The sequence below is a fragment of the Penicillium daleae genome, assembly GCF_028827525.1.
Source record: "Penicillium daleae strain IBT 16125 chromosome Unknown utg000009l_segment0_segment0, whole genome shotgun sequence".
In the NCBI taxonomy this organism is placed as follows: Eukaryota; Fungi; Ascomycota; class Eurotiomycetes; order Eurotiales; family Aspergillaceae; genus Penicillium; species Penicillium daleae.
Window position 1 is genome coordinate 782,726 of NW_026623157.1, and position 27,915 is coordinate 810,640.

Here is a 27,915-nt window from a genome sequence, read left to right on the forward strand (position 1 = left end):
ACGATATGTCTGATCCATTCTCGGTCGCGCTGGCGCGGTCGGTGTTATTTCATTGGGCATTCAGCTGTGCAAAGAGATTTCCAGCTACACAGAAGCTTGGCAGGGCTACGATATAGACATTGAGAGCATTGGTCTCAAGGCCGAGTCACTAAAAACTCCTTTGAAAAGGCTTCGAGATCTCGTCGAGGACACCCGACTGACAGACCCTGAAATTGCCAATGATATCAATGAGAAGGCACTGGGACTTGAGCATCAGGTCAAAAGGCTTGAGAAAAAGCTTAACCAGATCAAGCCCGTATTCTCAGATAAACCCACAGACAAATTCCGCAACAAGTTGAAAAAGGCTGCTTATCCGGTCATCTCGCGAGATGCGCTACGAGATATCCATAGTAATCTGGACAGTATGCAGTCAACGATTCAAATGACACTGGCCATGTGAGTCGGGCATGGAGCACAAATACGTATTATAGGAGTTATTATTGACAGGACTCAAGATTCAATGCCCAACAAGCACAAAAGTCTCAGGCCACGCAAGCCAAGATGGTCCAACTGATTGAAGAAATAGTGAGTTTCCCTCCCCGAATAATCGTTTGGTTACTTATACAAGATTTCCAAGCATCTCACTATGTCAAGGGTTTCATCAAAGAGTATGCCTGCACCTGGATTGCTTCGATCCTTTTGTGACCGTTACGGCGAAGACGCGCAATTGGCCCATCAACAGTCACAAACAAATTCGATCAACCAAACAAACCTATGCAATCTACATTCCAACCAGGCTTGGCCAGTGTCACTTCATCCGAATAAACAGAAGCTCACAGCGAAGACAGTCAAAAGATCTTATCAGTACCACAGTACTTGGCTCCGCCACACTATCAAGTTCTCTTTCTGGCTTTCAACTGGAGCTGGAGGCTTCTCTATTGCACCTGCTCTCAAGATACACGCTGTACTGGACGGATATAGCTGGACCAATATAGAGTTATGTGGCAGAGCGAATTCGTTGGGTATTCCCTTGCTTAGAAGAAATGCGGATGATATAATCCATGATTTTCAAGATGCTTTCTCTACTGGATTACTCAGGCCCTCGGACATGTTGGAATCAGCGGACGCAAGCTTTTCACTCGTGGATGTAAGTTCTCCATCCCATCCGATTGAGGAGGCGCAACTAACACAAGAAGATCTTTCCTTTCTTTCTCAGGACGGAGGTTGGTTCCATGTTATACAAGTTCGCCCTGTTTTTGGTGAACTGTGGCTCGATGCCTGACAACAATACCGAATATGGGTTCTTGCATCAGATGTGCTCTTTGAAAACCTGGGGAGTAGACGAATACACATTTGCCGAGCAAATGATCAACCTAGGTGGTCCCCTGAGCTCAATGCCATGGACAAAGGCTGGTAAACAGAATATGCGTGGTCTACTCGACAGAGACAATGAACGTAAGTTATTGATGGGACTCCATCTCTGCGAATTGGGCCTGACTTCTAGTAAAGTAATCGACATACCGGAAATTGCGAAAATTATACTCCGTGAATCGGAGACAGACCTGCGGAAAGCGCTGGAAACTGGATGTGCAAGTCCAAATGACAGGATACAGCACGTAACTTTGCTTGAGCTCGCGGTCGGATGGCCAGCTGGTGTAAGCATTCTCTTGGAATTTGGAGCGGATGCATCTGAATTTTCTCCGAAAGAGTCGACTTACAGGCCTCTTGATACGGATGATGCTGATTATGAAAATTACTGTAATTCGATGATGCCCCTTCTTCAAGCAGGGTGTAAGCTTGACTTTAGCGACGTACTGCATTGCAGGTCCCCAGAGATACGATCTTTGTTCATCCAGAAAATTGCAACTCGACGACAAAAGTTACAAGCGCTGGCACAATCTTGTTTACCATCACAGAGGCTCGCAGAGGTCCTTGGCGGTGACAGTAAGGAGGGCATCCTTGACTTTCACGCTTCTGAAATATGCACCGAGCTACTCACAAGAGGCTGGAAAGTTGATCGCTCGCTCCAGCCCAGCGCCCACTCTCAATCTTTATACCATGAGTGGAATGAGCACATCGAAGCTTGGGAGGAGCTTTACCAAATTGGCTTTCGAGACATCGATGTTCCAAATACAAATGGCTTCACCCCTCTGATGAAGCAACTCTCGTATTTCAGGGGGCGGGACATCCATCTGAACGTCAACCTCGAGAATATAATCTGGCTTGTTGATAAAGGGGCAAGTTTGTCTAGGCTTTTGCCCTATTCGAAGGCGACAGTTGCTCATCTGGCCAGCGGGTGGGTGACTCTCACGATCCTACGTGTCATCAGCCAAGACGAATATGACGGGCTTAGCAGATTTCCGGCGTTGAAGGCACGGATTATTCAATACAAAGATACTATTCTTCTGATCCCTTCTGTTCATGATCATTGTGTCTGTTCATGTTGCCTTGGTGGATGTACCACTTTCTCGGTGGCATTGCGAACCTTGATCAAACAATGGGAAATTATGTATCTTCCTATGAGAGAAAGGAAGAGGCTATTCCACCAGGCCTTCGATCTCCTTCTCCGGTGGGCTAATAGCCGACCTGGAATTTATCATGCTATTATTCGTTCTCTAACACATCACGCCTTAAGTTTTGCGGCATACATGCTGTGATGGGATTGGCGATTGGCTCCCTTTCCAATCAGAGGGTATCATAACGGAGGAAGAGATTGATGACATTCGTGAAGAAGATCAACATCTGTACGACGAACTCGAGAACTTATATCTGAGTTTGAAATGGAGTTCAATCAGCTTGGCTTGCCAATCACGGAGTTTTTGCACAATTACTGGCATGCCCGCATGATCGAATATCTCTCAACTCCTGGCACTTACGACGACGAGCACATCCAGCAGACTAGAAATCTTGGAATTTTGTTGGAGCCACATGAGATCGACATTCCTGACGTTGTTTATTACTTTGGCAATCAGGTTGATGAAGTCACATCAGATTAATAGCTGGATCAAGCAAAATCCAATTTTATCTTGTGTCTTGTTCCTCTTGCACGATTAGGGACGGCCCTATCGCAATGATTATGATTATATGAAGTGATTTCCTTTCCTTCATCGGACTCCCATTAGACGCTTACTCCATCAACCTCTCACCTTCCTCGCTCGATCCAAGGCTGGAAAATTGAATCCCACGAATACTATGACCCTTCCACATCAGGAGCATCACAAAGAAGAATGAAAACACTGCAAAGAATGCCATCATTCCGTAGACCCAGCCTACATCGACCGCCTCCACCCACGGATTGATGTAGAAGCTAATTGTCAGTCCGTAGGCAATGCGGTAAGCACCAATCACGATGCCAGCCTCCGCAGGGTACTTGGTGAAACACTCAACGACGTAGTTCACCGTGACTGGCACACTAGCAAGCGATCCGATAGTGACGATAAAAACTGCGAGTGCTAGGACCATATAGTGTAGATGATATTGTAAAGCGGCGCCAAATATTCCCAGTCCAATCGGATTGAGAATCAGACTGGGGAGCCAGAGGACATGCAGGCGGTATTCCGGCTTCCAGGCACCGTTGTTCCAGCGGCGTGCGAAAGCGAGAGGGAGCCGGTCGTTCAAGTAGTGCCCGTAGAATTGGACGAAGATGATACCGATCCAGTGGCAGAAGGTAAACGCCGCGTTTTGCTTCAAGGTGAAACCGTAGCCACCCTCTGCGACCGGCTTCTGGAGCCAGACAGGGGTAAGCGCGTTTACGCCGACATAGAAGCCGAAGGAGATGAGGGTGAAGATGCCCATAATAACAGTGACAGGACAAATGCCGATGAGGATGGGAGTGATCCCAATTTTGGCCTATTGAGTATTAGCTGCGGCCCTAATCTAGAAAGATGGTTGGACATGCCGTTTGCTTCCATGTCGTTGGCTGCACAACTCGATGCCCGAAGAAGAAAGTTGCTAACCGATTTTCACCAAATGAAATCGGAACCTTGGGGTTTTTGTCAAGATCCACGCGATTGAACCCTGTCTCTTCAAGACATAGGAAGCAACAAATCAGAGTGAATCCAAGCAGACCAACGGTCCACCAGAACTCCACAGGGAAAAAGGCCCCTGCTGAGATGAAGCCCGAGAATGTTGGACCAGCGATCGTTCCGAAACAAAAGGACATGTGCAATGCAGTAAAAGCACGGCCGCGCTGATGCAAGAAGAACAGGTCGGTGACAACACGAGGGCCTAGCACAGTCGGCACTGCACCGAAGAACCCTGAGAACAGGCGCGAGATAATATATGCTATGTAGTCATTCGGGTGGGTCATCACGGCTCCCCATACCTGGCATACCAGTGTACAGAGCATACACCAAAAGATGACCGAGCTGCGGCCCAGAAGGTGGGCAATGGGCGCGAAGAAGAATGGCCCTGCGGCCATACCGGCCAGGGCGGCTGAGTTCTATCTGAAGGTTAGGGGCTACCAAGCAGGAAGATAAGCGGACAGAACTTACCGCATAAGACTCCTGTAGCTTCGTCTTATGATACAGCTTTTCCTGGTCCGCAAGATTCAACTGCCCAGACAATGGCGCAACAGCGCCCGAGAACGAGGCCAAGCAAAGCACTGATAGGATAATGTACTTTCGCCGCAAAGACCAGTTCTGCCAAGATATCAGGTTAGCACTCGAACATCAGCGCTTCACGGTCACGCAACCCGCGCTTAAAGAACATCATCGCATACCAGGGGGTCACGAGGGTGGGTACTCGGCTGGGGGATCAAGACGAGATGCGCCTCATGCGCCGCTGGCGCCGAGGATGCCAAGTCTTGTGCCTCTTTGATATCGTCCATGGCTATCTTCGTTGAGCTCAAAGCCTCAAGAGCCGCATCGACTGTCTTGGGCGGAGAAAAGGGGGGTTGAACCGAGGGCCTTGACCTCTCCTTGTAGTTTTATTTTTTTTTTTTTTTTTCCCATGGACAAGGCAATTATTGGAGGTCTTGGCGGGCCGCGCCTTAATTTCGTGTCCGAGCGCCGCTCGTTGACGGGTTTGTCCTGTGACGCGTCAGCTGATGAAGTTTTGGGGCCATTCATGCTTCTTTGTGCATAGCACCACACTGTCTTACGTTGATGCATTTGCTTGCGGATTCAATTCTAGCTGCGTGATTAAGCTGCTTAGCATACAAGGTTCTCACATCTCATCTCCCAAGACGTGGCTGTGAGGCTTATTTTGAGATTACTTTTGTGGCGGCTTAGAGTGGAGCCACAGCCGTCACACAGAACCACTGGCCTCCAGTTAGCCGAGCTTCTTGCTATCATAGCATGTTGAGTTGAGACACTTTGATATTCCTCGAAAAACACTGTGCAATCTTTCCAGCTAAACGGCTTCAATTGTCGCATTCTGAAACTATATTTTCCCTCTTCATCTCCAAAAATCATACCATCTATAAGATCTATATTCTAAGTCGAGTTTCACCTCCAAGACTCAGAAGGCGAGAAGCATCCACTCAAACGAAACGTCAAGATTGCCAGGTGTCATGGATGCATTATTGATTTGTACCTTTGTAGAATATTTCTCAGGCTGCCCGAGGCCAGGGTCTTCTAAAGAAGTTAGAGTAACCATTCGCTGCAGGGTCTTGCAGGGGGCCTTGGGGCGGGGTCCTAGGCACCCGTCTTCAACTAGAGACGCTACTTCCCCTCATTTTCACTTTCAAACATGGACAAGATGCCGGTGCTTCTGTGCTTAGAGAACCCCTTACTTGGTAAGAGTGTCTCCAGTTCGGTCGAATTACGATACTGACATGCTCGCTAGATGTTCAGGCGTTTGGGTATGCCAGGCTTGATTGCCCAGGGTGTTGACAGTCTTGCTTACTCCATGTTCCATCTGTTTCACAGGGACAAGGACCTCCTCGATAAATATGGACTGAAATCCAATAACGCCATTCTCGCCGAGGAATCCCATGCAGGCCTTTTCGATGATTTGATCAATAACTACTCGGCGGAAACGACCGCAGGTGGTGGTGCCCAGAACACGGCCAGAGGCGCCCAGGTATGAGGAAATTGATCCTTGTCCCATCCTTCAAAATGGCTAAAGTTTGATCCAGTATCTACTCCCAAGAGACAGTGTTGTCTTCATTGGCTGCGTGGGTAATGATAGTTATGCGGATAATCTACGAACTTCATGCCAAAAAGCTGGTGTCCGTACGGAATATCTCGTTGACGAGACACACCCTACAGGCCGCTGCGGCGTCGTGATTACAGAAAAGAACCGAAGCCTCTGCACTGAGCTCGGTGCTGCCAATCACTACAAACTAGAGCATCTGAAACGACCTGGGATCTGGAATCTTGTGGAGTCGGCACATATATTTTTTGTTGGGGGGTACCACTTAACTGTCTGCCCTGAGGCAGCTTTGGCTCTAGCGAAGGAGGCAGCTACGAAGAATAAGGTTGAAGACTTCCTGTTCTGTTCTCATAAACTTCATACCAGGATGACTGATAGATTGAACAGGTATTCGTAATGTCGTTATCTGCTCCCTTTGTTCCAGTTACGTTCAAAGATGCTTTGGACGAAACCGAGTCGTATTGGGACTACATTATTGGCAACGAAAGCGAAGCTCGAGCATGGGCCTACTCCCACGGCTTGGAGGTAACTATCAACCACATAATTTGAGATATTATCTAAAAATAAGTTTTTTGGAGGACACTAACATACAACAAGTCTGAGAATGTTTCTACAATTGCTCAGCATCTCGCGAACCTGCCAAAGGCAAACTCCAAAAGACCTAGAGTGGCTTTGATTACCCAAGGCTCTTCCACGACGGTCATTGCGGTGTCTGGAATGCCGGGACATAGAGAGGTTCCAGTTCGGAAGATCGCCGCATCTGAAATCATTGACACCACTGGAGCCGGGTGAGTAAGACTCATGATTCTTGTTCTAGTGTTTTACAAGAAGAAAATTTAGACCAATTCGCCAACTTTGCTTTCTTTAGTGATGCTTTTGCGGGAGGACTTCTGGCCGGTATCGTCCAACAAGAATCACTCGAGACCTCGGTCGATATGGGACACTGGCTTGCGTATCTAGGCATACAACAATTGGGTTCAAAGTAATTTACTGCTACATGAAGGATTTCATTCGACTTTGCTAATATTTCTTTAGTTATCCGCTTCCAAAGCAATCCTACGTTCCTCTGTGAGAACTTCTATACCAACAAGAACTAAAGGGGTTATAAAGTTTTGCTCTTTAACTCTTGTCACAGGTACAATTCACGACAGATTTGATGCAAGTAGCCATGGGAAGTGGTTGTCTCATCTAGTCGTGGTAGAGTTTGGAAAACAGAGAATTAGAGCAATGACTGTACTAGATTCTGTGAGGAGAAAACGTTGGAAATGGAATTTTCCTTCCTCTCATGAATACTAGAAAACTCGCCGGGAAGTTTATGAAGCTCCGGCTGATTATTTTAATTGAAACGTCCCGAATTCCCGCATCTGCTGCGTCATTACTTCTTGTTTGGTCGACTTTGCTTGATCATACCGAAGCAAAAGCGACCATTGGTGCAGGACGACACGCTCTCTAGATGCAATACTTTTATTCAACATGCAAATTACCTGTTTTAGATCAATATTCTTCACCTCAAGTATAAACAACTTCATGAATACGTTCCTTATTAGTAATTTGCAAGCCCTCTTTCCAGCACTCTTTGCTCGAGCAGGAATGATTACTATAATTTTTGTGTTATATAACAAAGAATAATAAGGGGCCCCATAACTACGAAAGATAATCTGGCTCCAGAAGTGAAATGAAGATTTCTTAGCGTCTAGGGAATAGTTCTAATTCCGCAGGCTTAAATGATCTAACAACTTCCAACGCACGATTTCAATTCTGATAATGGAGCTACGCTCCCTTGGCTCACCTTGCCTTTCAAACTCCGTAAGTTCCTATATGCAGTACGCTTTCTGCGTCATTATTCGCACTATTTTCAGTTATGGCGAGCTCGGTGACTCCGTCTACCTCCGTCAGCAAAAGTGGGGCAGGCGATTTTTTTTTGTCTTCGGCGACTTGAACTATCGCCGAGGATACTGAAATACAAAACTGCGCGCGATCTCCATGAAATATTTGATAGCGTCAGAATTTAATTTGTTTCAGGTACCAATGCCATTCTTGGGAAATCACCCAACCTCCCCTTTTACGATCTTGAAGTTTTCCCAAAATGGCCACCAGTCCAGATCCTATGTCCCAAAAACCCGAGACACAACTCGACTCACCCCACGACTCAGAATCGGACATGGAAATAAACTCCAAGCCACAACTGCCCACTGGATATAACCTGCCGTTGTGGCGCAAATGTCTGATTCTTTTTGTTGTCAGTTGGATGACTCTGGCAGTCACGTTCTCTAGTACATCACTACTTCCCGCCACTCCAGAGATTGCCAGTGACTTTTCTACGACTACCGAGATTCTCAATGTCATCAATGCGGGTGTCTTAATCGCAATGGGGTTTTCCTCATTTATTTGGGGTCCCATGACGGACTTGGTTGGGCGTCGAAACGCCTATAATGCCGCTATAATGGTCTTATGTGCCTGTTCGGCGGGGACGGCAGTCGCAATCAATCTACACATGTTTATTGCGATGCGTTTACTATGTGGACTTACCGGAACATTCTTCATGGTCGCCGGTCAAACAATCATTGCGGATATCTTTGAGCCAGTCAGTCAATTTCTCAACTCATTCCTCGGCGGGTTAATTGCTGATGATGTTTTCAGGTCGTGCGCGGGACAGCTGTGGGCTTTATGATGGTCGGTTCAGTTAGTGGTCCTGCAATCGGTAATTATACACCACTCCGTCTTACGCATTCCATTGTCAGCGCTAACTAAACCAAGGCCCATGTGTTGGTGGTGTCATTGCCACCTTCGCTCAATGGCGCATCATCTACTGGCTCCAATTCGGCATGACTGCGCTCGGGCTTGCGCTCTCTCTGTTATTTGTTCCAAACATTCAGAAGAAGCAGCAGTCTCTGTCTGCCACCCAGCCGGTCAATCTTTCGTTGGTTTTGCAAATGTTCAACCCACTACGTATCTTCCGTCCATTCATCTACCCGAATGTTTTCCTCTGCGTAAGTGAAAATAAGCAATTTTCAGTCTCTCTCATCACTAACTCCAGCAGCATTTCACATGTGGTCTACTGGCAACTTTTCAATATGCCATTCTCACCTCTGCGCGCTCGATTTTCAACCCTCGTTTCCATCTGACAACTCCCCTTGTAAGCGGTCTGTTCTATCTGTCCCCGGGAATGGGATTTCTCATCGGAAGCGTTATGGGTGGGAGATTGTCAGATCGTGCGGTGAAGAAATGGATTAAAAAGCGAAATGGCGTGCGACTACCTCAAGATCGGCTAAACAGCGGTCTGGTAACCCTATTCGTCGTCCTTCCGGCTTCAACATTGATATACTCCTGGACGTTGCAGGAAGAAGTTGGAGGCATGGCTGTGCCTATCATCAGTGCCTTCACCGCTGGAGTTGGACTACTGGGTACATTCAATGGTTTGAACACCTATTCGGCCGGTAAGACATTGGATTTTCTCAAGTATATCATAGGACATATTCTAACGATTTCACCAGAGGTCATGCCGCACATTCGTTCCGAAGTGATCAGCGGTAAATACGTAGTCCAGTATCTCTTTGCTGCAGCTGCAACGGCGGCGGTCGAGCCACTGATCAATTCAATTGGCGTCGGCTGGACATTTACCATTTGTAAGTCTCAAAATAAGTGGAAATAACACGGATCATCCTTGAGCTATCTAACACATGTTCTTAGGCGTTGCATTCGCGATTATCGGTGGCTTTTGTGTTTTGGCCATTACTAAATGGGGCATCGATATGCAGCGATGGGTTGAGGAGAAGTTTGGCATCGATGAGAAACCATCATAATGCCTTGCATTTGCATTTCGATTTTTCATTCGCGACATGAACAACATTGCATATAGAGATAGAATGATAGACACATACCCATAGATGCATGACGATACGAGATTAATGAACATCAGGATTGAAGCATTTGAAACCATACCTCCCTTGAGAGCCCCAGAAACTAGAGATCTAGTCCTGCTACCTGAACAAGGACTATAGTCTGCAGGGCTAACCTACAACATACTGTCGGACTTCTGGCCGACCCACTACAGAATCATGTAAGAAATCTTTCATGACATGCCCCACTTTTGGGTGAAAGTGGGATATGATTGGTCAATATGGCATGTAACGTCTCGGCCAAAGCCGCCGAGCTCGGTGATGCTTGCCGATAACCTCGAGTGACACACCCAACCTCCTCTCATTCTCATACGGACCAATCTCAGCAGGAATGGAGTAAACAGAATGGCACGGGGTACAGGGCTGAAACGGCGTTCACTTTTTGCCGAGGAGGAAGAAGAAAGTCTTCGACAACAACGAAGGAAGTTTGTGGCGTGCGTAGACACCTCCAATCGTTTCTGTCACCCTGATGAGACAACGCTAACCAACACGAAACTACAGATGCCAGCGATGCCACGCTCACAAAATCAAATGTTCTGGCGATCAACCCTGTAGCAAATGTCGTGCGGTAGGCTGCGCAGACGAATGCGCATACGCTTCTAGAGACCGCCAGGTCAAAGTCAGCGAGAAGTAAGCCGGGCTTCCCCTTGCCGAACCGAGCCCTCGGCCACTCGGGCAAGTTCTTTAAATAGGTTTGAAAAAGACTAATACAACGTCTTCGCTCTAGCTACCTCGATCAACTCCTGGCGGAGAATCGGCGCTTAAAGGAGCAGTCGGTATCCTCGGCCGATGCCACCGAAGCGAGTGCCTTGCCACATACAGAACGGTATATCGCATGTACGACCTCGAAGAAATCATAGAATGTTCCACTAATACGGCGATTAGGGCTCCATCTCGGCCTACGGATGCGACTGATGCCCCTGATGCTACTAGCATCCAGAATCCTATCATTGGTGACCGGGCATGGTTCCATCGCTATGACCCATCATCGCCCCCCATCTATATCGGCGAAGCGGCATGTTCTGCATTTGCGACTCGCTTTCGCCGTTTCCTGACCGGAAACAATGCGACTGCGCATATTACACGCACACAGTGGGAGCGAGAAGAAGTCATCGCTGCAGCAGCTAACGAATCCAATGTCCAGTGGCCAAGTCTGCATCACGCTCGGCTGCTCGTCCGAATCGCAATTAACCAGATCGGACACTTGTATCACCTGATGATGCGCAAGACCACCGTGGATAAACTGGAAGAAATTTATCAAACAGGAAGTTTTGATTGTGCATCAAACAAGTGCAAATTCTTCGCGTTGTTTGCCTTTGGCCAGGCCTACTCCGTTCGATCCGATCCTACCACAGGATCGCGAGTTCCAGGCACAGCATATTTCGCACGAGCTATGAGCTTAGTTCAAGTTCTACCGGAGCGGACGAGTATCACTCATCTTGAAACCTTGCTGCTGCTCGTAAGTCTTCCGAACACTGTCGTATCTCGATCAAGGCTAACATGGCTAGTCCCTATTCTCATACTACCTCAATCGACGGCACTCAGCATACGTGCTAATTGGAAACGCCATGCGCATGGGCCTAACAATAGGTCTGAATCACAACATCCCCGAGTCTCAACTCATCGACCCCGTGGAACGTCAACATCGTATCGAGATCTGGTGGACAATCTACATCTTCGACCGCATGTGGGGATCCAAAATGGGTCTTCCAATGCAAATCCTCGACGAAGATATCCACGTCGACATGCCTACAACCATCTCTCCTAGCTGGCGACATGAAGAGGAACTCTCCGACACAGACTATATGACCGCGAACATCAAGCTCGCCAGAATTGCGGGCGAGACAATAGCCCGGTTATATAGCAGACGAAAGTACAAAGAGACCTTCCTCCAGCGCGTGCAAAAACTCCTAAAGGCACTGAAAAATTGGGTGGACACTCTACCGGAAGGCCTGCGACTGAACATGGAGGACCTTGAATCCAGCAAGAAACCCGTTGTCTCCTTACACATGGCATTCAATCAGTGTGTCATCCTCACAACGAGGCCTACACTGCTCCATCTCCTCATCACCCTCCGCCAAAACAACGGTTCAAGGCCCCTTGGAGAAAACATCCGCGACTCAGTCTCTCAACCCGTCCTCACCCTCAGCGAGGCTTGTATCCACGCCGCGCGCCACTCGCACTCCATGATCCTCACTCGCTGGATAAACGGAACATGTCCATCGTTCGGCTACTTCCACGCACACTACCTCTTCTCCTCCGCACTGATCCTAGCCATGTCCAGCTTCGTACCAATTGGCAATCCCAATGACATGAGCGGCTTCGACTCCGCACTAGACGTGCTCCGTTCAATGTCCGAGAACGGGAACCTCGCTGCTGCAGAGTTCTTCCATAATCTGGAGCAAGTGAAAGTATGTTTAGACGCGTATCGGGGCGCAAGTAAGCCTCAGAAAAGCGATTCAGGGCCTGAGCTCAGTGTAGACATGACCACCAATCCGCCTGCTGTGGCCGCACTGAGGTCAATATCTGGTCTGGCATCGACACTGGCGCCGTCTTCGGCGCATCTGCCAGGGGTCTTGGCTGGTGCGTCCACCGCGCCAGTGCTACCTCCTGACGGAGATTTATTGGCTGGCCAGCCGTCATCCCACGGGCCTGATGCGTATATTTTGCCGGCGCGGGACGCTGTCAATGGGTACACGACTGAGATGGCGTTTTTGGAGCCGACGATGCAGGATTTCCTGGCTCAGTCGGATATTGATCTGGGGCTGTTACATCCGGTTGATACATTCCTCAGCGAGGCGGAGAATCTCTATACTTGTCATGAGCTATAGCAGGATTGATTGTTGTCTGGTTCGCAGTGCCTAGAAGAATTCTACTTCACTCCTGTTTCCAGTAGTCTAAACCATTCTTCATCTTAGAGTAGTACAACCTTATCAGGAGTTGCAAGGGGCTTTTCTAGGCGGTTCTTGGATGTTGAGCCGACTACTGACTAAAGACTTTTGGTATCAATGGCTAAGCCTCGTCAGATTTATTAATGTTTAAGATGCAAGTTCTGGACGTTAGTCTGGCCCCGCGATTATGATTAGTTATTAGTGAAGGTACCAGGTGGTTAGAAAGGGTTAGCACAGATCCATGGAAAGAGGTCAGCAAGCATTGTTGTTTTTGTTGCTGTTGCCCAGGGTATGGGTGGTTGGCATATATGATGAAGGAATCTAAAAGAAGCCAGCTTAGAACAAGATAAAATCCTATCGCCGACATGAACAGATTCCCGATCAAGCAGGGAGACCAAGTAGGAGGAGATGACCAAAATATGAGGGCAGAATTGGCGCGCCCTTTCTCTAGGCCTGGTAAGCCTAGACAAAAGCCTTGAGATGGCAGACATAACGAGATATGAAAGCCCATCATGGGACAGACCAGAGCCTAGGGCGTGCGGTCAAGTTCAATAGAGAACTTCTCGCCGTGTCGAGAGAGGATGTCCATACAGACAAGCCAGGCTCGTTGAGATGATGGATCCTTGGTGGACATCTCGCGGAGCCATTGCATAGATTTCTGGATTTTCTCGACCAAACTGGCGGCCTCAGGGGAACCAGGTGTTGTGCGTGCGAAAAGCTCGATCAGGAGGACGGTTGTAGATTGCATGATGTAGTGTAGGACACACCACCAGGGTGAGACACCGAATAGCCAGTTGGCCTCCGGCGTGTCTGGAAGCATATCCAGCATTTTGCCTGCCATGTGCACACACATAGCTGCCATGGTGCCGCAAAGAGCGCCGCCGGGACTCGTGCTGGGGGCTTGGTAGGCGAGGTGTCGAAGGCAAGGCTGGGAGATGACGAGTTTGGTGTTATAGAAGCGGAAGCCAAGGTCGGCACGTTGACGGACGAAGGGATCAGTAGCGGTGGTGTCTAGGTTTGCGAAATGAAACTCTGCTGGGAGGCGGGAGAGCCACTTGTCAGCATTCGTATTGAGGTGAGATATGGCAATCTCCATCTCCATCCAGGATCGTTTTGTTGCGCCAGGGGCGTACAAAGTCTGAATAGCTTCTGTCATGAGAATATCCAGGTCCACTCCGTACAGAAAGGATAGCGATATGTTCGGCGTGATGGTATCATTCAGGTCCATCATTGGTTTTTCGGCTTCCTTTCCTTTCCTTGAGTCGGTCTTCAAGAAAAAGGCAGGATCGATCGAGCCTTCGCTGGCTCCAGTGGGGGTGCCGGCACCGCCACCGGAGGTCAACAGGGAAGTCATCAAGTTATTCCGGATAGAGAGGTTGTCAATGATTTGAACAATTCCGTGGACTCCGAAGTCCTCCTCAATGTAGGGGATTGGCAAAGGGGTTGTGCAAAAGGCCACGTCGGTACTGGGTGGGCGACCGGTCCTCACACAAAGCACCGTATCCAGCATGAAAAGTGCCCACCACACGCGGTATCGAGTCTCTTTTGATACTTGTGCAACACTACCGGTCTCGCTACGGAGGTTCAGACCCATGGCCACCGCAGATTGAATCGCAAATCCGATAACCCGCCATGATCTAGGAAAGGGGGGAACGTTCGACAATTAGACACCGCGCCTATAGAACCAAAATATCAACGTCAGGGAAGGGACTCCATAAGAACTTACCGGTTGACTTGACCGGTAGAAAGAAGATAGAAAGCAGTGAGACCTTCTACTTGCACTTGTTGCAAATTCGGATGGTCCAACAACGCGACATTGTCTATGCTCAGGCGCCAGGCCCTCGCAAAATAAGACAGATGGTCGTCGCCGTCCCCTTCCAGACCATCGCCAATGAGTAAAGTATACCTCGCAGCAATTGCAAACACAAGGTTCAGCACAGCAATCCATCGCTTCCCAGGTCGCACATTCGGATTTGTGTAGAAGGATCGGTATTGACCTAGGAAGACCCCTTTCCAATGATAGGGAACGCAGGGTGGACGGTCTGGAAATAGAGGTCCACGAGATTGTCGGCAATATGTTGGGGAGGGCGTTTCGATAGTTCAACGTGATCGAGGCTGGAAATTTCGGCGTCGTCCAGGAAGTAGTTCAGGGATGAGATAGAAACGGATACTCGATCGGGGGTCTCGCCGACGGGTGTTGCGCTTTCACAGTCGAGGTCGCGCTTCAGTTTGTACAGCCATGCCAATTCCGAGTGCTCACCCACAAATCCCATTGCCCGGACCTTTTCATCGCGGTTGAAGTCTTCTGTGGTGTGATCTGTAATACCTAAAGGATAGCTCGAAGCTTCCCCATCAGAGAATGATATAGAAGGGGTCTGCAGTTAGGCATGGTTAGATTCGGGGTCATTGTTAGTAGGATGTTGTGTGCGAGAAGTATGGAGGAAGGGGAATGCTATTGATGAAACGGGTAAAATGGTATGGGAGAAGCCGTTTGATCTCACCCTGACTAATTGGCGGCCGAGGATCTGATCAACATGTTGGGCCAGCGAAGGCTCAAGTCTCGGGTACAAATCTAGTAACAAGGTCTCGTAGGTATTGATCTGCGCGGTAAACTCATCCAACTGCCTAAATTTTCCAGATTAGAGGCAACTATCCAAGGTTCTCTCCATACGCAGCCTACGCACTTGAGCATCTTCTCTCGCTTCCGATCGCCGTAAGAACAGGGTATCCCAGCATCCTGACACCGGTGGCAGGATGGACGATGGCCACTACATTTGGCTTTTTGCTCGCGACAGTTCTCGCACGCACGACCGACGCGGCCACTGCTGGTATAGTTGATGGGACGTGTAGTTCGAGGGATGGGAACTTTTGGATTCAGGGACCGCTCGCTGGGGATTGGGCTGGCTTCTGGGGGATCTTGGTGACGAGTGACCAGCTCGTTATAGGGTGCCAGACCGAAGGGCATAATAGGCTGCGGGTAGCCAGGGATCGGTCTGACTTGCTCGAGGGGAGCCGACTCATTCTCCGGGACGTCCGATGCATATTCAGGATACAACGGGCGAGGGGGAAAGTTCTCACTCATCGTGTTGCGACTCTTGTCTCGCGGGTGCAGCAAGTTTAGTGGGAGGGGGTACACAAATGAGCGCCTTTTGAGCTAAGTGGCTTTTGGAAGGATTAGCCCTAGAGAGGGGCTTTGGGCGAGGCCCTCAGCTCCTGGAGCAGGAATTTTCTGAGATGCCCCGAACGGCCTGAATTGCGAAAAGCAAAGTGTCACGCAAGGGCATCGTGAAACGAGACGAGACCCCGAAAGTGGGTGGGGGCCCGCGGCCACGGAGAGCTGTGGTATGCTGGATGTCAATGCCGTGCGGTTTTGCCACTTAATCCCGGGCCGCTAGAACCCAACAATCTTCTTCAAAAGCGCCACTTTGGGGTGATTGCAGCCGATGCGAACCACCAGCGGGAAAAAAAGGTGTCTAGCGGTGCGAGATGCATGCTAGAGAAATTTGATGTCACTGGATTGTTGGTGTTCTCCCCACTTCCGACCAATCAACAGCAAGAAATGCTAGAGCTTGGGAATTTCCAGGCATGTAGACCGAAGCCCAGCCACGACAGTGGGCATTGTTCAGCGGGCGTTGTACCCCAGAAGTTCAATGAGTCTAAATCCATCATACTCGATCGGGCGCCTGTGAGATCGGTTACCTGTGGACAGGACATTATTCCAGTATTCCCTTTTCAACTGCGGTTTGAGACGCACGAAAAGACACACTAACCGATCGTGAGAAACAATACTGTCAAGGTCAGACCGTCCCATCAGAGCCCAAGAAGCTTGATGGTGTCCCGGTGTACTTGACTGACCATCGCTCGAAGCTTTGCCCACTGGCTTTCGCCGGTTGTAAGGCGTTACCATAGACATGTAAGTTCCAAATGATCGAATCAAGCTCCACGGTCATAGTCAGGTCCATCTGATTTGGTATTGGTACTGACAGGGGCCGAGGCCCCGCTGACGCTTTCTCTTTGGATGGGTATGGCCATTCCGAAAAGGGTGCCCCCGAAAGGGTGGTTTTGTTAACCTGAATCTCAGCGGTTGTAACTTTAAGAACGTACCATGCCCCTACCTACCACCCATGTCCAGGTTCAACTTTCTTCTCTTTCCCCTTCGTCAATGGTATTCCTCTTCTCGTCTTTCGCGTATCGCAACGACCCGTTGGCACAAGCCGTCCGAAATTCACATCGTAACGACACTGGAAAGGCCGATTGATGCAGAACCCACACCAGAGCGATGAGGCATCGAGCTGCCACGGAACCAGATCAGATCATTGGGATATCAGCCCGGGAGATCTATTGGATCATCAAAGTTACATCACTTCAATAGGCAGATGAAGCGGGAGGCACAATCTTTGGGAGTCACAGGCTGGCAATCTTCTGGGCTGAGATTGAGACCCGAAGTCAGGGTTGAACCACGTCGGTGCTGTGGCAGTCGACGAGACCCAGGAGCTGAGATGAATCAATGTACTTGGACAAAACTCATCATTCTTGCATGTGATGATTCTCCTCACGGACGAATCGTGATAGATGGTAGGAGGATACCATCCCCTCCCGACGCGTCCACTGGGATCAAGGCTCCCTGGGTCAGCGCGAGCTTCTCGCATTTGCAGAACGTCACGACGGCGTTAATGAGCTCAGCTAACAGCATCTTAGTGTATGGAAATTGTTTGTACTCTCCGAATTTCCATATAGATTTTACCGACTCGCTGTGTGATGCAAATGCCCTCGACGCGACCCGATCGGATCAGACATTGTCGACTGCTTGGACTTGCCAATCCACACCCTTATCGATCAGCATCTCGGTCAGCTTGGTCGATCTTTACCACAGGGGTGGTCAATTAATTCGAGATGTCAAAGATATTCCAGATCGAAACCTCAGCCTTATTTGACGACGAGCAGCACATCATCAACCACACGAAACGCAGAACCGACCGGACCCTAGAACAAACCGAAGACACGATTGAGACGAAAGAAACCACTGCGATACCTTCGTAGCTGAGGACTTATGCCGCATACAACCTCTTGACGAGGTGCCAGATGGACATTGTGAGACGGTGCCGGCCGTTGGACGTTGCCGGTGAAGATCAATGTGCCTCCTTTCGGAGCAGATTCAACAAAAGGGTTGATGAAGCATGTTAGTCACACTGAGCTGGAGTGACTCTCGCTTTCAACGTAAATTCTTCATCGAGGTGTGTACCACGGTGAACACATTCTATCGTTTATGAGGTGGCGACTTGGTAGCGGCTTCAATTCTGAGGATCGGACCTGAGCGTGATGTCGGCGCGCCGCACAGAAGGAGTCTCTCGACAGTCCTGCCGGTAGTCTGCATGGCGAGATCTCGAATGGTGTTGGAATCAGGTCGATATCGGTTTGGGAAGGTCTGGATCATGGAAGTGGTTCTTTTTGGGCGTTTTTGTAACAGCGTCCGTGATTCTTTCTGAATCGGGTTCAATAACCTGTTAAGACTCCAATTTGGGTGAGGCTCCTGTTAGAATCAGAAATGACGCTTTCCTGGTGAGTTTTTCTCAATAGGAGCGTTGTGGTGGTCACAAGTTTGTGTTGGTTCGAGATCGAACCCAGTGCTATTGGCAAGTCGAAATTATCATCAGACATTCGATGCCCATTGAGTGCATGGGCTCGCATTACGCCCACGTTACTGGGAATCGGTGAATAATCGGTATCTTCTACTCAGACAATTGGCTGCTCTTGAGAACAGATGCACGGCGTGGCGGCCAGCTTTGTTTCACGCCCAGTCGACTGGCTATCTTGATGTCGCAGGTATTCAGGCTTGCTCATTGAAACAAAACCAGCCGTGGGCGTACCAGCATTGGTCTTCTGGGGTTTCACATGGCCTCATGGGGAATCTTAGATGATGGCGAGTTTGCTTCCTCGAATTTCTGACCTGAGCAACGCGATATGAGGCACCAAAGCGACCCCGAGAATTCTGGTATCGGAATCCTGAACTGACCACGGATTAGGGTTGTTGTTGACCATGGTGGCTTCGTCTCGGCAGCTTCGAAATGCTAACAATTGTTTCCAATGCGATGGCTTGTTCATTCACTGACCTTTCAGAATGTGTGGAAGGAAGGCTGATAAAGTCTCCATGCTGGCATTCGCGTTCTGGTGAGACTCGTCGTAAAAACGATGGCTTGTGTCGTGCCGTCGCCATGACGTCGCTAATTTCGTATAAGTCCCTGCACCTTGAATTCTGGTTCCCGAGGCACAATGTCACTGCAGCTCTAGCTTCATAATTCGCCCACATTCAAGCTCGTGAAGACCCGTCCCCAACAACCCTAGTAGCTGGAGTCTTGAGGGCCAAGCCTTCTGCCAGGGGCGGCGCTCAACTCCAGTGCGACCGGATGGAACCAGAGGAAGCGTTCAGGCTGGTGTGCAAGGTCACTCTAGAAGGTCTCCAAGACTGACTACCAGTAGCCAAGTGAAGATGACCTGTGAAGATGACCTCCACGTCGCGACGTCTGCCTCTTTGGAATGGGAATTGCGCCGAAGATGGCCAGAAACCTGAGCCGTGCGGTCTAGGATGTTGTGAATTGCTCCATGCCGCCGGAGATTATTTCCGCAGTGGCGATTTGGCGGGCTCGAAAGCCCCATAGACTTTCCACATGCCGTGACGCTTGGGCTGCGCCTCCAGAAAATCTGCCGACCATCCTTGGGGAGACATGGGAGTCGTGTCGCCAATTTGATTTTAGCTCCTCTCAGGACGCGTTGAGCACTTGCTGTCGGAGCGAGAGGCCGTCGTGATGACAGCCTGAGAGATGTGTACCACGCTGCTCCTTCTTCACGACTTGGCGGGAAAGGTGAACCCTTCGGCCTTGTGGAGTACCTGGGTGTTTACCACAAGACAATTTCGTTCAAGCGGATTAGACAAAGGTGTTTCATACCCTCGAGCAGCTGTGGGAAGGTGGTTTGACACTGATCATGATGGTTGGTTGTGGATTCGAGGTGTGCTGGCCGCACATGAAGTCCCACGTCCAGAGCTCCTGTCCTGTGATGACAACACACCAGATGACTTACTTGTTTTCCCCCCATCAATCATTCGGTTCACTGGATGTGATATCATACTCTGTTCTCGTGTGTGCGATATGTGATATCTTCTTGACAGTTTCAAACATACAGTATCACGAACCCCGTTTCACCCGCTATTCCGAATGCGACATTTGAACTCGGCCCCATGAAGACTGTGCCTTTTCCCCTTCTTTCCCCTTATTTACCTGCTTTCTGTTCAAGTCACTCGCTCGAGGTTGGATGGACGTGACTGCGGTGGTTATTTCCACTTCCTTCGCCCGTTCCGACCTGCACCTCGCTAGGGCAAGCCACGTTCCCCTTTTGTCGGCCGAGATCTTGGAAAATACCGAGTTTACTCCTCAGAACGAATTATCTTGCGGCAACGGTGCTTATTGATCGCTCTCCGTACATTGTTGACGCGAAACCGCCCCGGTGTCCACATAATTGCTGATTTGGAAGGGCCTGATCCATTGATTCGATTCTACCAGCCCAATGAGTGCTGCTTCTTTCCTCTTCTTTCCTGTTTAGCATCTTTGATTTGCGCGTTTAAGAAGACCCAGCCATCTAGGCTCACGCTAGCTCTTCTTCTACGACTAATACCTCGAACACTTTGTTTCTGCGTATTTTCCTTCTTGAACCGATTTTCCAACAGCAGTAGTATCGCATTGTCTGATGGTTTGTGTTTTCAAACTCAACCCGAAGGCATATTCCAAGAGCTGGTATGTAGGGTGAGCCAGCCATCAAATAAGCCATTAGATGCCCCATCTCGCCTCAAATATAGCCATTTCAATACCTACCACGATCGATTCAAGAATTCTGAGAAGGTGGCCGTATCCAAAATGCCTTGATAATGGAATGAACCTTCATCATTCGGGTTGTCAAATAAATCCAGATTTGTGCCTGGGAGAGCGAAACATGTATTTCGAAGCACACGGGCACCTACTTTGGAATTCAATGAATTCAAGTCACCAAGATCCTCTGACGAGGCCCTACCATAACTCGCAGCCAAGCCTGACCTATAATTTTTTTTGTCTCACAAATATGTAGCTGTTATGGTGTCACCTCAAGGTCAATACAGTAAGCAGCATCATAAGAACCTTTGTATGACCAAGCAAACTGCGGTTTTCTTCGACCAAGAGGGTGTTATTGTCAATTTCGAAAGCAGTCATATAAGTAAGAGCTCACAACAAAGGCAGGGAGGATGACCAGGTCCTTTGAAACAGACCATACTGGAACCAATGGTTTATTCACGCCTTTGGTATACCGCGTACGCGAGCCAAGAATTTTCGAAAAAGCATCCCAAATGCAAACTCGACAGAGGTTATAACCCAGTTCCAGTACCTCCCAGTAACCCTCCACCCCTCCATGGTCTAGTGGTATGAGAAATCATGAGGCCGCGGCCAAGTTTGCCCCTAGACGAGCCCCTTCCGAGGAAGGGGTCCTCAGAGGTGGAGGTTACCTCCTTTTAATGCTGGCCGGGTATGAGGCCACCTCCGTGGCCAGCTCTTCGTCTCTTTTGTTTTTTATATCAAATAAATCCTTGAATACAGAGGAGTGCGCTTATTCTATTTTTCTAAGTGCTTTTGAAGGTTTGAAAGGGGGCGGGCTTGATTTAGGTGGGGGTGTTTGGGGTGTGAGCATTGAGGCCAAGTCTCTGGGCATTGTTGAGTGTCGCGGGGCTGTTTATATGGTGACAGAGAGGTCGGGGGTTCGTTCATGGAACGGAGGGTTATTATTTTTGGGGGGGGTATGATTGGAAAGTAACGTGACATCACGTGACCGCCTATCTTATCGGTGCTCCTTTGGATCCGCATGATTGCCCCCAATGTCGAGGCCGGCCGAAACAATCTCCAAAGAAGCTGCCAATTCGCCCTCGGTGATGCAGTGAAGCTGAAAGATGTCTCTCCGTGGGCCCATGCGGCGGTCCCACTTGCGGCAGGTGAGCGCCGCAAGCCTGGAGACCCTTTCAACGGCCCACTCAATGGAAGCATCGCATCGCGACCACGGCCCCACGCCGGACGAACGCATTGTCCGGATGTCTACCAGCTTGGCCCGGCGGCAATGCACGCTATGGGTTCACGACGAGATGTTCTCTCGAGAGGAGCTCCTGCTCAACCCCTCGGCATTTGGCGAAAGCGGAGTTCAAGTTGGTGATATTGTGGAGATCCTGCCTGTTCGCGCGTCCGGGGATCCCATCCACGCTAGCTTGAAGCCAGATGCCGCTGTCAAGACAGCTCGCGACGCCCACAGTGATCTCAATCCGGCTTCCAAAAATGATAGCACCTCTAAATTCAAGACCCCGCTTCAAAGCCGATGTTTATTTGTGGTCAAGCCTCTTCCACAAGACATCAAGACTCGACATCCCAAACTGGAGATTTCAGTGACGAGCAGCGTGGCTAATATCTTTGGCTTCAAAAATCGGACCCAAGTTTATCTATCAATTGTGGATCGGAAGAGTTGCGCCGCATCCCATGTAGATATTGCATTTCGTGATCAGTACATGGTTCGGTCTGACATGTGGCGACTGGTTGAGTCCGAGCTTGTGGACAAGATCGTCTACAAGGGACAAAAGATTATGTTCATGGGTAGTATCAAAGCGACTGTCAAGAACATCTTCATTCGAGAGAAGAAAGTTCTCTCTGGGTATTTTGCACCCAACACCATCCCCGTCTTTCGCAGTGAATCGGCCAAGTACGTCTTGTTCATTCAGATGTCTCGAGAGATGTGGGACTTTGACTCTGAAGGATCTGGAGATATTCTGTTCAGCCGAGTCATCAATGGATTCTTACCAGAGCTCTTCAAACGATGGGCTAACTCCGATGTCAAACATTTGGTTACTATCGTTCTATTCACCCGCGTCGAGTACGATGCATCTGCTCACCCCGGCTTGTCCAAGCTCAACAGCGGGAACTTGAGAAATACTTCTGGTTCTAATCAGGTCCCGACTCGGGACTTTTATCGCGTTGTGGTGAATGACATGGCAAGCGGCCATTGGACGACTATTCTGGATGAGCTGAAGAAGAACTTTCGAACATTCCTCAGAGATGTTTCCATCTTGAAAACTGATGATCTGGAGGTCGCGGCTGGGAGTGGCATCAAATTCTCAGCCAAGCCACATACCGCGACCATCGCTGGGCGTCCCAGTACAGCTCTGCGAGGCAATATTCTAGAGGCAATCCATCTTGCCTCTGCTCACCTGGCTTATGACCATATCGATCGAGACATGGTGCATACAGGCACATCAATAATTGTCATCACGCCTGGTAGTGGCGTGTTCGAAGTGTCCTATGAATCCCTTGCCTCTACCACAGAAGCTTTGGCGAATCGCGGCATAGCTATTGATCTGGTCTGTCTGAGCCCCATGCCTCTCCACTCGGTTCCTCTGTTCAAATATCGCGAACCGGTAGAAAGGCTGTCTAGCTCGTTGCCAACAACCAGCGAAATTCCAGGAAACAACATGTCACCAGAAATACATCATTCCATATCCAGCTTGGTCAGCAGATCGTCCTATCTGTCTCCAGGGTCGTATCTTTCTGCCACTCGCATGCGGGAGCGAGGCAATCTTCGGTTAAGAGACTGGAGTTATGGGATTCCTCATTGGCTTGACATCTCCTATTGGAATCCTGAAACATACCGTGAAGCTCGAAGAATTCTGAAGAACGATCCCAATGCGCCTATCCCTTCTACAGTCACTCGGCCGTCCAAAGCATTTATTCCTCGGGTGCGCATGTACGAGATCCAAATGATGGGAGTCATGGAAAGCGAACAATCAAACATTTCAATTCCATATCTCCTAGAAGGGCGGGACATATCGAGGCGTCGAGGATCCTGGCTCGGCACAGATACTTCTGCTCGTGCTGCTCCAAAGACACGTTTCGCGAATTCTTCATCGCTAAAGGTTCAGTACAGTGACAGCATGCGACCAGAGCCAGCCTCATTTCTGGAAAACATCACAGATCCCAGTGAGTTACAGATCAAGGGCCCCCAGAAATCACGCAAATCCGTCATGGCTTGGATGGATCAATACGACGACAATGTTTTCCTGGCGAAGCCGAAACGGCGTCAAGTCCAGAGGCCTAAAGTAAGCGCCTCAGTGAGCCTGAGGTCCAAGTTGCGGGCTTGCATGAAAGAATATCAGCGCGGTCTATCTCACGTCTTCGCGAGCATGAGTCGAATGCGAGCGAGAGCCATCAATTTTCACGGGCAAGTGGCCCTCGGAGACTCGATTCATATTCATCATCTGTAACCGCGCCACAAAGTCCTGTTTCTGCTAAAAGCCCATCGCCAACCAAGCCAGTGCTGAAGCCTGTCACAGCCATACGACCCCCGTCGAGAATCTCCCGAACAATTAGCTTTGCTCTTCGTGGTTTGAGTGCCACCCCGCCAAGGGCTCAAGCAAGTACTGGCGTACATGTAGAGCATGCCAGTGCAGGACCAATGTCCAACCAAAGAGGCCCTGCCAGCACCTTCTCAGATACCAGAAGCATTACATCCCTGAGTCCTTCGGAGACCGCATCGATTCCTACTATTGTTGATGTATCCTCCCGGCCATCTACGCCTCCAAAGCTGCAGCAGGAGCCTCGGCCTACACCTTCCAAGCCGATTTCCATCAAGACGCCGGCGAAGAAGCCCTCGGAGGTTTCAGAACAGTCCGGTCGTGGCGTGCCACCGGGGTCATTGTCAACTTCGGCCGCCGAGGTTCATTTTAATGATGAAGTCCGTGAAGAAGGCCCGATCCGGGGCCAGGATCATAGAATTGAGATCACTGTCAACCACAGCTCTCGTGATGGATCGATCCGGGCCTCGCCAAGCAAGGCTTTGTCTCCGTGGGTTCGATCTGTCAACCCATGCAACACACCAAAAGATGTTCTACGCGACACTAGCTGGTTTGGTCGTTGGCAGCATGCATATCCTCGTCCTCCGCACGTCGCTGTGGTCAAATGGAAAAGCTTAAAATCTCCAGCAGTGCTGCCGCTGACTACCGAAGAGTTCCCTACAGCGGCTGAACTCGCTTCTGACTACTTGCAAACACCTTATCGTGTCTTCTCCAACGATGATGCTGATGTCTTTGAGTCTCCCAAGACTCGTGGAGTACTTTTGAGAGAGATGATCTCGCTTCGGCTTGCCCATGGCTTCCAAATCATTGTCGGTAAGAATGTCGCTGAGGTATCAGCGCGGCCTGCTCTCGAGTCCTTGAATGTTTTCGACACACGAGGCCTTGAACGAGACGGGGGAACGGTGTTCTTGTCCAAAGGAAATGCAATCCATCGTCTGATCTGCATTGATGGCGGAGAAATAGAGGTGACACGCTTCACACACCAAGCAACCGCGTCACTTACTTTCCCTAAGCGAGCAAACTTCACGCTGTATCAACCTGCCATGCGAACCATCTTGAGCCCAGAATACGAGATCAAAGATATCAAACTGGACCCAACCGCGGAGGAATACAACTGGAACTATGCGGACAATTACGTAGCAGGCCATCGCGATTACCTCCAAAATCCGGCGCAGCAACTCCACTTCTGGCGAGTTCGTTATGTTTTGATCCCAATGCTACTGCATACCAATTCCCGGCGTCATTTGCAATCTTTCAATGAAGATAATGAAGAAGAAATCCACCTACTTGGAATCAGCCAGCTCACCCATATCTGGCAGCGACACAAGTACGTGTCTCCCGAAGAGAAGCGGTTTGAGACTTCGACGAAGAAGCGGGACACGAATCCACTCAATATCATGTATCAGACGCGAAACCCATCCGAGGTGGTCGCTGCAGAGCTCGATCGGCTGTTACTCACCGACCCGGGACTGGATAACCCACCAGCTCAACTTCTCCCTGAATCGGAACTGCTCGAGCGAACTAGCATCAACTTGTCTAGCTTTGCACAAATCATTCAGGGCGACAAGGGTGTGCGAATGATGGATCGACGCTGGCATTGGCGGCTGCATTACAACTGCTTCATTGGCTTTGAATTCACAACTTGGTTACTACAAAACTTCCGCGACATCGATACCCGTGAAGAAGCGGTTGGATTTGGGAACGAGTTGATGAAGCACGGCTTGTTCCAGCACGTGGAGAAACGACACAATTTCCGTGACGGCAACTATTTCTACCAGATCTCTGCCGAATATCGGGTGACCCGTCCAGAGTCTCGAGGTGGCTGGTTCCCTCAACTCCGAGGCGACAAGTCGATGCCGTCGACGCCTGCAATTGGAAACGTCAAGGACTCTCCGTCTAGTTTCCACACTCGCTCGGACAGCACTGATGACCGGGTGCCACCGACGCCAAATACCCCGTCCAAGGTCAAGAACAAAGTTGCCATCATGCTGTCCAAATGTCTCAAGTACGACGTGGATAATCGGAAACGATCGAATCGGCCAGAAGTCATCGATCTCCACTATGATCGACTGCACAATCCCGAGAACTGCTTCCATATTGAGCTGAGCTGGATGAACACGACACCGAAACTGATCGAAGATAATGTCCACTCGTGGGCTTCTACTGCCGAGAAATTCGGTCTCAAGTTGGTCCAAGTCCCGATTGCGGAAGGATGCGCCATTGACCGGACCCAACCCTTCCGCAAGCCACACGAGGTCAAACTGAAGATACCTCCTCCCAAGGGTCCCGTGCACACTGTCTTCAACAATGCATCATTCGCACAGCCAGGCCCGCCGGACAACCTGTACTACCAAAAAGCCCTCCTACGAAAGTTTGACTTTGTACTGGACTTTGAAGCGTCCACCGCATTCCCTGCGGACGTGGAGGTCTCATTCTCCTGGGGCAAGCCAGACTACAAATACCCGCAGTTCATCCATCGGACTGGTAGCATTATCGCCCAGATCACTGACGAGGGTCATTTCTTGCTGCTCGCGAATCGACTGGTTAGCACGCGCAGTGCAGCCAGCCGAGACGCAGGTCGGTACGAACATCACAATCGGCCTGAGTACCGCGGGCGCCCCGCATCACACGACGTCCTAGATCGCATCTCCCCACGCCTGTCGCCGCTCACTCGGCCACTCCATGACATCGGCAGCCCCCTTCCCCAGCCCGGATCAAAGGACATTGATTTGGCAAATCTCTACCGGGCCCCTGAGCACATCCTCAACGGCCTGGTTGAATTCTGTAACGACACCGCACAGCTAGAGCAGTTCTACAGCGAGTCGCACGTCCGCCCGGTCTCAACCAAGGTCGAACCCACCACTGTACACCTCATGGACACATCCATTCCTTCCCTGGAGCTTCCCGCCAGCGTGGTCAGTCACCACATCTCGCCTCCTCCCGGCTTGCCGTCGCGAGTCACCCAGGAGTCGCGGGATAGCCGGGACGGGCTGAAGTCGCCGGAGATGACACGAACCCGCGCTCGGGGCGAGAGTCTTAGTTACAAGGGGAGTCCGCGGAGTGGGAGTTTGCGTCCTCTGATTTGAAAGGCTTGACGCGGTGACGTCTCGGAGATCAACCCGAATCGAAGCTTAAGAAGGACCCCTGTATACCCCCCTGTTGTTATAGTAGTGTAGCTTAGCTTGTTATTCCATGTATTGTGATAGTCATGTGAAAGCATATGATATGCCATGTGTTTAGTCCAGCCATTGTAACTTCAACCAACGTAGTCTTCAGAAACTCGATTGGACTGTACTCCTAGCAATGCCCATCGTTAAACACCCGACTCCCTATCAAGAATTAACTACCCGACCAGCCCGCCAAGCATAAGCTCCACGCCGCAATTTAGCCGAATCTCCCGCAATTCAACCGGGTTGGATATCTCCACGCTGGTTGGTGGAGTCACCCCAGACGAGCTGCGTTTGTAGCTGCCAGTCCCCGCGGAATTGTGGACTGCCCCGCCACGACCAGCAGAACAACGCAGCGGAGTCGTCGAGTTCCACGACATCTGACCATGTCGGGCGGGATTCCGTGTCGAATGAGGGAATCCGAAATGTCTGACAACGATTGAAAACAGAGCGAGAGTCTGCTGGGTTCCCCTCATCTT

The 27,915-nt window shown here is 49.9% G+C and overlaps 7 protein-coding genes across 7 annotated transcripts; 5 read left to right on the forward strand and 2 right to left on the reverse strand.

Moving 5' to 3' along the window:
• Positions 1 to 5: 5 nt before the first annotated feature.
• N7458_011488 (uncharacterized protein) lies at positions 6 to 2,975 on the forward strand (the record flags this gene model as incomplete). The annotated part of the gene is made up of 9 exons (XM_056914870.1): positions 6 to 37; positions 85 to 435; positions 495 to 564; positions 961 to 1,001; positions 1,078 to 1,126; positions 1,176 to 1,434; positions 1,489 to 1,634; positions 1,896 to 2,275; positions 2,711 to 2,975. The coding sequence occupies 9 exons, from the start codon at positions 6 to 8 to the stop codon at positions 2,973 to 2,975; spliced, it is 1,593 nt and encodes a 530-aa protein (XP_056759624.1).
• Positions 2,976 to 3,105: 130 nt separating this feature from the next.
• On the reverse strand, positions 3,106 to 4,807 carry N7458_011489 (Major facilitator superfamily domaingeneral substrate transporter; the record flags this gene model as incomplete). The annotated part of the gene is made up of 5 exons (XM_056914871.1): positions 3,106 to 3,828; positions 3,905 to 4,263; positions 4,330 to 4,420; positions 4,473 to 4,619; positions 4,700 to 4,807. The coding sequence occupies 5 exons, from the start codon at positions 4,805 to 4,807 to the stop codon at positions 3,106 to 3,108; spliced, it is 1,428 nt and encodes a 475-aa protein (XP_056759625.1).
• An 863-nt stretch (positions 4,808 to 5,670) lies between these two features.
• Positions 5,671 to 7,061, forward strand: N7458_011490 (Adenosine kinase; the record flags this gene model as incomplete). Its single annotated transcript, XM_056914872.1, has 6 exons — positions 5,671 to 5,716; positions 5,792 to 6,003; positions 6,059 to 6,400; positions 6,463 to 6,600; positions 6,673 to 6,863; positions 6,944 to 7,061. 6 exons carry the CDS (start codon positions 5,671 to 5,673, stop codon positions 7,059 to 7,061), a joined length of 1,047 nt encoding a protein of 348 aa, XP_056759626.1.
• A 1,100-nt stretch (positions 7,062 to 8,161) lies between these two features.
• N7458_011491 (putative MFS transporter) lies at positions 8,162 to 9,878 on the forward strand (the record flags this gene model as incomplete). Its single annotated transcript, XM_056914873.1, has 6 exons — positions 8,162 to 8,659; positions 8,716 to 8,776; positions 8,833 to 9,065; positions 9,116 to 9,512; positions 9,570 to 9,701; positions 9,766 to 9,878. 6 exons carry the CDS (start codon positions 8,162 to 8,164, stop codon positions 9,876 to 9,878), a joined length of 1,434 nt encoding a protein of 477 aa, XP_056759627.1.
• A 441-nt stretch (positions 9,879 to 10,319) lies between these two features.
• On the forward strand, positions 10,320 to 12,805 carry N7458_011492 (transcription factor domain-containing protein; the record flags this gene model as incomplete). Its single annotated transcript, XM_056914874.1, has 5 exons — positions 10,320 to 10,408; positions 10,483 to 10,542; positions 10,702 to 10,800; positions 10,860 to 11,433; positions 11,483 to 12,805. The coding sequence occupies 5 exons, from the start codon at positions 10,320 to 10,322 to the stop codon at positions 12,803 to 12,805; spliced, it is 2,145 nt and encodes a 714-aa protein (XP_056759628.1).
• A 589-nt stretch (positions 12,806 to 13,394) lies between these two features.
• Positions 13,395 to 15,947, reverse strand: N7458_011493 (putative C6 transcription factor; the record flags this gene model as incomplete). The annotated part of the gene is made up of 5 exons (XM_056914875.1): positions 13,395 to 14,502; positions 14,592 to 14,815; positions 14,905 to 15,240; positions 15,367 to 15,490; positions 15,550 to 15,947. 5 exons carry the CDS (start codon positions 15,945 to 15,947, stop codon positions 13,395 to 13,397), a joined length of 2,190 nt encoding a protein of 729 aa, XP_056759629.1.
• A 5,883-nt stretch (positions 15,948 to 21,830) lies between these two features.
• Positions 21,831 to 27,355, forward strand: iml1 (GTPase-activating protein IML1; the record flags this gene model as incomplete). Its single annotated transcript, XM_056914876.1, has 2 exons — positions 21,831 to 24,014; positions 24,098 to 27,355. 2 exons carry the CDS (start codon positions 21,831 to 21,833, stop codon positions 27,353 to 27,355), a joined length of 5,442 nt encoding a protein of 1,813 aa, XP_056759630.1.
• Between the last annotated feature and the right edge of the window lie 560 nt (positions 27,356 to 27,915).